General features: G+C 41.5%; 1 protein-coding gene across 1 annotated transcript in view; it reads right to left on the reverse strand.

The window, feature by feature from the left end:
• The window catches only part of LOC138641711 (scinderin-like), a 62,313-nt gene that overhangs the window by 28,931 nt on the left and 20,548 nt on the right, over nt 1-12,834 (reverse strand). Inside the window, exon 4 of the mRNA XM_069729320.1 lies at nt 5,626-5,775. Coding sequence (XP_069585421.1) covers nt 5,626-5,775 — 150 coding nt within the window. The remainder of the gene's footprint in view (nt 1-5,625; nt 5,776-12,834) is intronic.

A 12,834-nucleotide genomic window follows, 5' to 3' on the forward strand; every position in this document is an offset into this window, starting at 1 on the left:
GAGTGCGTTACACCGCGGCATAACGCTGTCCATTAACACTGTGTGAGAGCTGACGGGAGGGGATTACGGAGCGGTCATTTTTCCGCCGGACTGTGACAGTCGCTGATTAGTCGTGGCTGTTTTGCCGCGACCAATCAGCAACTTGGATTTTCATGACAGACAGAGGCCGTGACCAATGAATATCTGTGACCGACAGAAAGACAGACAGACAGACGGAAGTGACCCTTAGACAATTATATAGTAGATACATAGATTATACACAGAGGAAGATAAATGGATATAGTAGACACAATAGATACAGTACACATTGGATAATGTACATAGATACTGTAGATGGATAAGATAAACATGAGGCTATACAGCTCTGGCAAAAGAGACCACCACATCAAATCGCTGTCATGGCCGCCCAATCTCCAGACCTGAACCCCATGGAAAACCTTTGGAATGTAATCAGGAGGATGATGGAGAGTCACAAGCCACCAAATAAAGAACTACTTACATTTCTGTACCAGGAGTGGCATAAGGTGGCCCAAAAGCAGTGTGAAAGACACAGATATCACACAGTGACTGCACCAGCAGAATAGTGAGTGCAGCTCTGGAGAATAATACAGGATGTAACTCACGATCAGTAATGTAATGTATGTACACAGTGACTGCACCAGCAGAATAGTGAGTGCAGCTCTGGAGAATAATACAGGATGTAACTCAGGATCAGTAATGTAATGTATGTACACAGTGACTGCACCAGCAGAATAGTGAGTGCAGCTCTAGAGAATAATACAGGATGTAACTCAGGATCAGTAATGTAATGTATGTACACAGTGACTGCACCAGCAGAATAGTGAGTGCAGCTCTGGAGTATAATACAGGATGTAACTCAGGATCAGTAATGTAATGTATGTACACAGTGACTGCACCAGCAGAATAGTGAGTGCAGCTCTGTGGTATAATACAGGATGTAACTCAGGATCAGTAATGTAATGTATGTACACAGTGACTGCACCAGCAGAATAGTGAGTGCAGCTCTGGAGAATAATACAGGATGTAACTCAGGATCAGTAATGTAATGTATGTACACAGTGACTGCACCAGCAGAATAGTGAGTGCAGCTCTGGAGAATAATACAGGATGTAACTCAGGATCAGTAATATAATGTATGTACACAGTGACTGCACCAGCAGAATAGTGAGTGCAGCTCTGGAGTATAATACAGGATGTAACTCAGGATCAGTAATGTAATGTATGTACACAGTGACTGCACCAGCAGAATAGTGAGTGCAGCTCTGTGGTATAATACAGGATGTAACTCAGGATCAGTAATGTAATGTATGTACACAGTGACTGCACCAGCAGAATAGTGAGTGCAGCTCTGGAGTATAATACAGGATGTAACTCAGGATCAGTAATGTAATGTATGTACACAGTGACTGCACCAGCAGAATAGTGAGTGCAGCTCTGGAGTATAATACAGGATGTAACTCGGGATCAGTAATGTAATGTGTGTACACAGTGACTGCACCAGCAGAATAGTGAGTGCAGCTCTGGAGTATAATACAGGATGTAACTCGGGATCAGTAATGTAATGTATGTACACAGTGACTGCACCAGCAGAATAGTGAGTGCAGCTCTGGAGAATAATACAGGATGTAACTCAGGATCAGTAATGTAATGTATGTACACAGTGACTGCACCAGCAGAATAGTGAGTGCAGCTCTGGGGTATAATACAGGATGTAACTCAGGATCAGTAATGTAATGTATGTACACAGTGACTTCACCAGCAGAATAGTGAGTGCAGCTCTGGAGTATAATACAGGATGTAACTCAGGATCAGTAATGTAATGTATGTACACAGTGACTGCACCAGCAGAATAGTGAGCGCAGCTCTGGAGTATAATACAGGATGTAACTCAGGATCAGTAATGTAATGTATGTACACAGTGACTGCACCAGCAGAATAGTGAGCGCAGCTCTGGAGTATAATACAGGATGTAACTCAGGATCAGTAATGTAATGTATGTACACAGTGACTGCACCAGCAGAATAGTGAGTGCAGCTCTGGGGTATAATACAGGATGTAACTCAGGATCAGTAATGTAATGTATGTACACAGTGACTGCACCAGCAGAATAGTGAGCGCAGCTCTGGAGTATAATACAGGATATAACTCAGGATCAGTAATGTAATGTATGTACACAGTGACTGCACCAGCAGAATAGTGAGTGCAGCTCTGGAGTATAATACAGGATGTAACTCAGGATCAGTAATGTAATGTATGAACACATTGACTGCACCAATAGAATAGTGAGCGCAGCTCTGGAGTATAATACAGGATGTAACTCAGGATCAGTAATGTAATGTATGTACACAGTGACTGCACCAGCAGAATAATGAGTGCAGCTCTGGGGTATAATACAGGATGTAACTCAGGATCAGTAATGTAATGTATGTACACAGTGACTGCACCAGCAGAATAGTGAGCGCAGCTCTGGAGTATAATACAGGATATAACTCAGGATCAGTAATGTAATGTATGAACACAGTGACTGCACCAGCAGAATAGTGAGTGCAGCTCTGGAGTATAATACAGGATGTAACTCAGGATCAGTAATGTAATGTATGAACACATTGACTGCACCAATAGAATAGTGAGTGCAGCTCTGGAGTATAATACAGGATGTAACTCAGGATCAGTAATGTAATGTATGTACACAGTGACTGCACCAGCAGAATAATGAGTGCAGCTCTGGGGTATAATACAGGATGTAACTCAGGATCAGTAATGTAATGTATGTACACAGTAACTGCACCAGCAGAATAGTGAGTGCAGCTCTGGAGTATAATACAGGATGCAACTCAGGATCAGTAATGTATGTATACAGTGACTGCACCAGCAGAATAGTGAGTGCAGCTCTGGGGTATAATACAGGATGTAACTCAGGATCAGTAATATAATGTATGTACACAGTGACTGCACCAACAGAATAGTGAGTGCAGCTCTGGAGTATAATACAGGATGCAACTCAGGATCAGTAATGTATGTATACAGTGACTGCACCAGCAGAATAGTGAGTGTAGCTCTGGGGTATAATACAGGATGTAACTCAGGATCAGTAATGTAATGTATGTACACAGTGACTGCACCAGCAGAATAGTGAGTACAGCTCTGGAGTATAATACAGGATGCAACTCAGGATCAGTAATGTATGTACACAGTGACTGCACCAACAGAATAGTGAGTGCAGCTCTGGAGTATAATACAGGATGTAACTCAGGATCAGTAATGTAATGTATGAACACATTGACTGCACCAATAGAATAGTGAGTGCAGCTCTGGAGTATAATACAGGATGTAACTCAGGATAAGTAATGTAATGTATGTACACAGTGACTGCACCAGCAGAATAATGAGTGCAACTCTGGGGTATAATACAGGATGTAACTCAGGATCAGTAATGTAATGTATGTACACAGTGACTGCACCAGCAGAATAGTGAGTGAAGCTCTGGAGTATAATACAGGATGCAACTCAGGATCAGTAATGTATGTATACAGTGACTGCACCAGCAGAATAGTGAGTGCAGCTCTGGAGTATAATACAGGATGTAACTCAGGATCAGTAATGTAATGTATGTACACAGTGACTGCACCAGCAGAATAGTGAGTGCAGCTCTGGAGTATAATACAGGATGTAACTCAGGATCAGTAATGTAATGTATGAACACATTGACTGCACCAATAGAATATTGAGTGCAGCTCTGGAGTATAATACAGGATGTAACTCAGGATCAGTAATGTAATGTATGTACACAGTGACTGCACCAGCAGAATAGTGAGTGCAGCTCTGGAGTATAATACAGGATGTAACTCAGGATCAGTAATGTAATGTATGAACACATTGACTGCACCAATAGAATAGTGAGTGCAGCTCTGGAGTATAATACAGGATGTAACTCAGGATCAGTAATGTAATGTATGTACACAGTGACTGCACCAGCAGAATAGTGAGTGCAGCTCTGGAGTATAATACAGGATGTAACTCAGGATCAGTAATGTAATGTATGAACACATTGACTGCACCAATAGAATAGTGAGTGCAGCTCTGGAGTATAATACCGGATGTAACTCAGGATCAGTAATGTAATGTATGTACACAATGACTGCACCAGCAGAATAACGAGTGCAGCTCTGGAGTATAATACAGGATGTAACTCAGGATCAGTAATGTAATGTATGTACACAGTGACTGCACCAGCAGAATAGTGAGTGCAACTCTGGGGTATAATACAGGATGTAACTCAGGATCAGTAATGTAATGTATGTACACAGTGACTGCACCAGCAGAATAGTGAGTGCAGCTCTGGAGTATAATACAGGATGCAACTCAGGATCAGTAATGTATGTATACAGTGACTGCACCAGCAGAATAGTGAGTGCAGCTCTGGGGTATAATACAGGATGTAACTCAGGATCAGTAATGTAATGTATGTACACAGTGACTGCACCAGCAGAATAGTAAGTGCAGCTCTGGGGTATAATACAGGATGTAACTCAGGATCAGTAATGTAATGTATGTACACAGTGACTGCACCAGCAGAATAGTGAGTGCAGCTCTGGAGTATAATACAGGATGTAACTCAGGATCAGTAATGTAATGTATGAACACATTGACTGCACCAATAGAATAGTGAGTGCAGCTCTGGAGTATAGTACAGGATGTAACTCAGGATCAGTAATGTAATGTATGTACACAGTGACTGCACCAGCAGAATAATGAGTGCAACTCTGGGGTATAATACAGGATGTAACTCAGGATCAGTAATGTAATGTATGTACACAGTGACTGCACCAGCAGAATAGTGAGTGCAGCTCTGGAATATAATACAGGATGCAACTCAGGATCAGTAATGTATGTATACAGTGACTGCACCAGCAGAATAGTGAGTGCAGCTCTGTGGTATAATACAGGATGTAACTCAGGATCAGTAATGTAATGTATGTACACAGTGACTGCACCAGCAGAATAGTGAGTGCAGCTCTGAGGTATAATACAGGATGTAACTCAGGATTAGTAATGTAATGTATGTACATAGTGACTGCACCAGCAGAATAGTGAGTGCAGCTCTGGAGTATAATACAGGATGTAACTCAGGATCAGTAATATAATGTATGTACACAGTGACTGCACCAGCAGAATAATGAGTGCAACTCTGGGGTATAATACAGGATGTAACTCAGGATCAGTAGTGTAATGTATGTACACAGTGACTGCACCAGCAGAATAGTGAGTGCAGCTCTGGAGTATAATACAGGATGTAACTCAGGATCAGTAATGTATGTATACAGTGACTGCACCAGCAGAATAGTGAGTGCAGCTCTGGAATATAATACAGGATGTAACTCAGGATCAGTAATGTAATGTATGTATACAGTGACTGCACCAGCAGAATAGTGAGTGCAGCTCTGGAGTATAATACAGGATGTAACTCAGGATCAGTAATGTATGTACACAGTGACTGCACCAGCAGAATAGTGAGTGCAGCTCTGGAATATAATACAGGATGTAACTCAGGATCAGTAATGTAATGTATGCTCACAGTGACTGGTGCTCACATTATTCTGTTACCTGTATGAGATCATTGGGCTCACTCCCATCTTCTACCACGATTAGTTTTGCTCTGCCTTTTCTTTCATTGTGACGGATGCCGTTGGCGAGCTGCGCTGCTTTGATGCGCTCGTACTTGTTGCATTTTTCCCCGCACCACTGGTAAATGTCCTGTTCAAAACAATCAAACATGATATATATACACTCCTCAAAAAATATAGGGAACACTCAAGTATCACATCTTAGATATGAAAGAATGAAATATTCTCATTGAATACTTTGTTTTGTACAAAGTTGAATGTGCTGACAACAAAATCACACAAAAATCATCAATGTAAATCAAATTTATTAACCAATGGAGGCCTGGATATGGAGTCACACACAAAATTAAAGTGGAATGTAATGTACTTAAAACAAGTCAAAATGATGCTCAGTATTGTGTGTGGCCTCCACGTGCCTGTATGATCTCCCTACAACGCCTGGGCATGCTCTTGATGAGGCGGACAGTCTGTGGTGCAACGTGATGTTGGTGGATGGAGCGAGACATGATGCCCCAGATGTGTTCAGTCGGATTCAGGTCTGGGGAACAGGCTGGTCAGTCCATAGCTTCAATGCCTTCATCTTGCAGGAACTACTGACACACTCCAGCCACATGAGGTCTGGCATTGTCCTGCATTAGGGGGAACCCAGGGCCAACCGTACCAGAATATGGTGTCACAAGGGGTCTGAGGATCTCATCTCGGTACCTAATGGCAGTCAGGCTACCTCTGGTGAGAACATGGAGGGCTGTGCGGCCCTCAAAAGAAATGCCACCCTACACCATTACTGACCCACTGCCAAATCGGTCATGCTGGAGGATGTTGCAGGCAGCAGATCGCTCTCCACGGCGTCTCCAGACTCTGTCACGTCTGTCACATGTGCTCAGTGTGAACCTGCCTTCATCTGTGAAGAGCACAGGGCGCCAGTGGCGAATTTGCCAATCCTGGTGTTCTGTGGCAAATGCCAAGTGTCCTGCACGGTGTTGGGCTGTGAGCACAACCCCCATCTGTGGACGTTGGGCACTCAGACCATCATGGAGCCGGTTTCTAACCGTTTGTGCAGACACATGCACATTTGTGGCCTGCTGGAGGTCATTTTGCAGGGCTCTGGCAGTGCTCCTCCTATTCCTCCTTGCACAAAGGCTGAGGTAGCGGTCCTGCTGCTGGGTTGTTGCCCTCCTGTGGCCCCATCCACGTCTCCTGGTGTACTGGCCTGTCTCCTGGTAGCGCCTCCAGCCTCTGGACACTACGCTGACAGACACAGCAAACCTCCATGCCACAGCTCGCATTGATGTGCCATCCTGGATGAGCTGCACTACCTGAGCCACTTGTGTGGGTTGTAGAGTCCGTCTCATGCTACCACGAGTGTGAAAGCACAACCAACATTCACAATTGACCAAAACATCAGCCAGAAAGCATTGGTACTGAGATGTGGTCTGTGGTCCCCACCTGCAGAACCACTCCTTTATTGAGGGTGTCTTGATAATTGCCAATAATTTCCATCTGTTGTCTATTCCATTTGCACAAGAACATGTGAAATTGATTGTCAATCAGTGTTGCTTCCTAAGTAGATAGTTTGATTTCACAGAGGTTTGATTTACTTGGAGTTATATTCTGTTGTTTATGTGTTCCCTTTATTTTTTTGAGCAGTGTGTTTCAACATTCATCATTGCTGTGACCATGTGGCCATGTCTGTTACTGCAGATCTTATCTAATCATTGGAATAACTTTGTAACTAACATTAGAATCATCTGTGAGATATATTCTGTGATTTATTTTCTTTCTACTTGTCTCGACTCCATTTAACTCACGTGTAGATACAGTTTATCTCGTTTATAGCTGAGATATGACTTTGGTTTTTTTCCGAGCTGCCCAAGCTTTCTTTTTATTGGAATTTAAAGACTTTTAAACAAAGACAGACATTAGCGAAACCTTGTGTTACGCTTAGTGCAGGGCCATGAAGGGACAGAACATGACACAAGCAATTAAAAAGGACAATCCGGCTTCCTATGCCCTATATTAATCAGATCACATTGTATCCGGTTTAGATTGTAAGCGCTTTGTCCTTCTGGAGATTTTATATGACCGGTTTTATCAATCATTTTGCATCGTTTCCCTTCTACAGCGTCTGTTACTTGCTGCAAAATGGGATAACTGAGAAAGATTCTAACTCTTTTTTTTTCTGTCTTTTTTGAACACCTCTCAGCAGATGTATGACCACAGATCATATCAAAGTTCAATATGCAGGGAAACGTAGAGCCTTAAAAAAAGAAAACGGTACAAAATGTTTAACAAAACCCAACTGTAAAAATAATTAGTCTCAATTACAGCGGACATAAGTCTACACACCCCTGTTATATTTCCAGATGTTTGTCATGAAAATAAAATTCTACCAAAATGAATAATTTCAAAGATTTTTCTATCGTTGTCTCCCATAATCTGTACAAATCAATAGAGAAAAAAAACTGAAATCTTTTCAAGTGGAAAAAGAAAAAGAGCTAGAATAATGTGGTTGCATAAATCAGCACACCTTTGCACTACAGTGTCCTCTTTAGGTCAACCACAGATTTTTTATTGGATTCGGATCTGGGCTTGGGCTTGGCCATTCCAAAACTGTGATCTTCTGGTGAAGCCATTATTTTGGTGATTTGTAAGTCACTTAGGGTTATGGTCATACTGAAAGGTGAAATTCTTCTTCACCTTCAGCTTTTTAGCAGAGGCGTGACAGTTTTGATTCAAAATTGACTCATTTGGAACTGTTCATAATTTCCTCCACCTTCACTGACTAAAACCCCAGCTCCAGCTGCTGAAAAATAGCCTCAGAGCAGAATGCTGCCTCCACCATGCCTCACTGTGGGCATGGTGACCTTTTGATGATGCGCAGTGTTGGCTTTCCACCAAACATACCATTTGGAATTATAGACCAAAACTTTGAACCTTGGTCTCATCAGACATTAACACGCTTTCCCACATGCTTTTGGCACACTTGATAAAAGCTTTGACAAAACATAGCCGGGCTTGGGTCTTTCTCTTTATGCCATGCCACCCTACCCCACGGGCTAGTTATATAAAGAATATGGTAGATTATTGTCACGTGCAGTCCACAACTATTACTGGCCAGGAAATCCTGCAGCTACTTTGATTTTGCTATACGCTTCTTGGCAGCCTCTTGGACCAATTTTTTTTCTTGTCTTTTTATACATTTTTGAGAAATATCCAGTTGTGCCAAATTTAATCCACTTCTTGATGATGTCTTCACAGTGCTCCATCATATATCTAATGCCTTGGACATCTTTTGTACCCTTCTCCTGACTGATAACTTTCATCAACGAGATCCTTTTGCTGTGTTGTCAGCTGTTTACAGACCATTGATTTTGCAGTAAAATGCAACCAAGAAAATGTCAGGAAAATCCTCCTAGAAAAGTAAAACTATCCCTGGGACAGAATTATTGTAAATGATGGCAGCTATGCACTGACTGCAAGGTAACTTGAGGGTAAATATGATTGGTTAATTCTGAACACAACCCAATCCCCAAATACAACAGTGTTCACACTTATGCAAGTACATTATTTTTGCTTTATTATTTGTATTTCACTCTCAAAATGATTTTATTTTTGTTTCTTAATTGATTTGTACAGATTTTGGGTGACATTAAGGCTATGTGCACATGTTGCGGATTTGCTTGGGGAAATTTCTGTGCGGTTTCTGCATCTCTTGGCGGAAAATACAGTGGAAATTCCGCACGGCTTTATGCGGATTTTGTGTTTTTTATGCCTTTTTCATGCGTTTTTTTATGCAGATTTTCATGCGTACTTGTAAATACATAAAGCTAAATAAAGATATATTATTTAAAAAAAAGAATTGTGATGTAATTTCCTTGTTCAAACTCTTCAGCCAGATACCCTCAGTAATATTAAATAAAGACACACATACACACAGTCACCAGCCTATGTAGGAGCATTAGCATAATTAATCTACATATGCTGTAACAAAAAAGCAACTGTCAGAAATCTGTGTGAAATGCAAAATCTATTTTTCAAAAAATTAAAAAAAAATGGTGTGGGATCCCGCATAATTTTAATAACCAGCAGAGGGAAAGCCGACGGCTGGGGGTTGATGTTAATATTCTGGGAAAGAGCCAGTAGCCATTAAGGTTCCCAGGATATTAATATCAGCTCACAGATGTCTGCTTAGCTTTTGCTGGCTAGTTTACAGGGGAACCAAAAAATTGACATGGGGTCCCCCATTAAAATCGATCCAGCAAAGGCTATACAGACAGCTGTGGGTTGATATTAATAGCCTGGGAAGGGGCCATGGATATTGGCATCCAAGCTAAAAACGTCAGCTCTCAGCCACCCCAGAAATGGCGCATCTTATAGATGCGCCAATTCTGGCACTTAGCCTCACTCTTCCCACTTGCCCTGTTGTGGTGGCAAGAGGCGTTCATATTTGTGGGGTTGATGTCACCTTTGTATTGTCAGGTGACATCAAGCCCAGGGCTTAGTAATGGAGAGACACCTATCCATTACTAATCCTATAGTTACATAGTAAGTAAAGACAAGGCGACAAAGTCCTTTATTTGAAATAATAACACAGACTCCTTTACTGAATCTAAATTTACCATACTTGCTGAATGCCTAATCCCCGATGCCCTCGTCTCCTGCAACAAAACTAAAATAATAAACCAACATATAATACTATCCTGTCAGATGTAGTCCATTTAATACTGAGTGTCCCATGGCAATCTCACGTGTAGAACAGTCCCATCGGGAGATGTGACCGCTCTACCCGGCCTCCAGCGATACACTGACAGGAGGTAATCACTCCCACAGTGTATCACTACGCTGCCGTGAGAGTTCACCGGAGTTCAACAGCTCTGATGTTCTCTCTTATGGCACCGCTGCGTGAGAACTTCCCAACGCAGCAGTGCCGTAAGTGAGCGCACCACAGCTGATCAGCTGAACTTTGGTGAACTCTCACAGCGGCTCAGTGATACACTGCAGGAGAGGTCACCTCCTGTCAGTGTGTCGCCGGCGGCCGGGTGACATTGACGTGGGACACTCGGCATTAAATGGACTACGGCGGACAGGGAGTATATGTTGGTCTATTTTTTTGATTGTTTGCAGGTGACACGGATATCGGGGATTAGGTGTTCGGTGAGTACATATTTTGTATGTGATTATATATTTTGATCTTTTTTTTACAATTGACACAGGTGCCAGATGATGAGATTATTCTCGCATCATTGGCTCCTGCTGTCTCTGTTATATGTGACAGCAGATATAGCCGGATGGGAGTAGTAGTCCCATCAGACGATGCCTGGGTACACACACAGATGCCCACAGACAGATGCCCGTAGACAGACACCGCACACATTCTCCACTTGCACACATTCTCCACCCGCACAAATTCTCCACCCGCACACATTCTCCACCCGAATACTCCTTCTGACATAATTTCTCGGCAACAAATCGCAGCGTTTTTGGCAGCAAATCTGCAGCAAATAAGCAAACTTTACACCTGCGTTTTTGCTGCGGATTTGACTGACTCAATAGAAGTCAATGGGTGCACAAACGCTGCAGATCTGCAAAAAGAATTGACATGCTACAGAAAATAAAATACTGCAAATAAGGACGGAAATGTACTGATCATGTCATTGAGTAACATTGCTTAAGTAAACCAATGCGTTTTTGGAGCATTTCCGCATGGAAAAAACGCATCGGAAATGCTACAAATCCACATCATGTGCACATAGCTTAAAGGTAGAAATAGTTCTGAAATTATTCTTGGTATGACTTTTTATTTACATGAGAAAACCTAGGTTTTTCAATATGGGTGTGTAGACTTCTTATATCCACTGTACGTGCATTTCAGTTAAAAAAAAATTAAACAAAAAAAAATGTCCCCGGAGGGGTACATTTCCTTAATAATTTCATTGGGACTGCAAATTACATGTATTTAAAAACTCAAAAAGTCGCCCCTCCACTAAACGGTTATAGCCAATTAACATGGCTCTGGGGTGTAAAATGCAATAAAATAGAATGGATTTCCTCATTTGCATTTCTACAGCTTTACCTTTCTTCATAGATATTTTTTTTTAGTTCTAGAAGGAAATCCTGAAAATGTCTGTAAAAATGTATCCGTCATTTACGTAGTAATTTACATGTGGTTAGTATTAATAAAATTCTTTCTTCAAGCAATAAGGAAATAATTGCTAACAGGATTACCTCCAAGTGTGAGTTATTTATTGCTAAGAGCAATCTTTATAATATCTTTCATCAGGGCCATTATCTGCAATCAAATATCTTTGCCCCCAATAAAACAGTGTAACGACCAAACTATACAAATACGTGAAAAAAATGTCTAATTTTAAGAATTAGGGTTAATATGCAACTAAGAGAAGCCTTACAGACACGGATCAGGTCGTTGAACTAACCCATTTGTTGTGTGATTACCAAGGAAATAAATGAGGAAAAGTTACCAAAAAGTTCAGTTACCCAAGTCAAAGCCACAACAAGGTTTTCCTTCAGCAGGGGCAAGGTTTTAGGTTTGCCCCCTTAATTCTATATCTACATGCCCCTGTAGACACCTTCCCAACACCACCAACCAAGTCTTTAAAAGTTGTAGTCAAGCTATCTTTAGACTTTAGTGTTTGTGGAGACTCATGTGGATGAAAAGGTAACAAACAAGAAAATTCCGAAGGAAGTCACGAAAAAACTTCTCCAATGGTTAAACCGAGAAGATCCAGCTCAACGTAGAAGACAAGTTTCATCTAAAGAGTTGAACCGATAAGACGACCACCAAATAGAAGGATGGAATAACTTATGGAAATTGTCATACCGAGAAGATCCGATTAAGAGACATGACCATGAGTAGAAATATTAAACATAGGTCGCCCAAGAGAAAAAATTGATCAATGACTAAATTTATGGATCTTAGAAGAGTTTGGGACCCAAAAAATAGATATCCTAAAGAAGAACTATTAGTGTGATCTTCTGGAGGCAGAGGAAGCTTGATGACTTCATCATTCTTATACCTGGGGTAAAACATTGTCTTCTTTTGATCTTTAATGATTTTGTCAAGTTTAGAAATTTGTTTTCATATATCTTATTAGGGAATTCCCTACAGAGTTATTAGAGGGGGGTCCTCTGTTCAGGATTCCCAACTCTTGGCCAACATGAAGAGCGTTTA

The sequence above is a fragment of the Ranitomeya imitator genome, chromosome 6, assembly GCF_032444005.1.
Source record: "Ranitomeya imitator isolate aRanImi1 chromosome 6, aRanImi1.pri, whole genome shotgun sequence".
NCBI classification, from domain to species: Eukaryota; Metazoa; Chordata; class Amphibia; order Anura; family Dendrobatidae; genus Ranitomeya; species Ranitomeya imitator.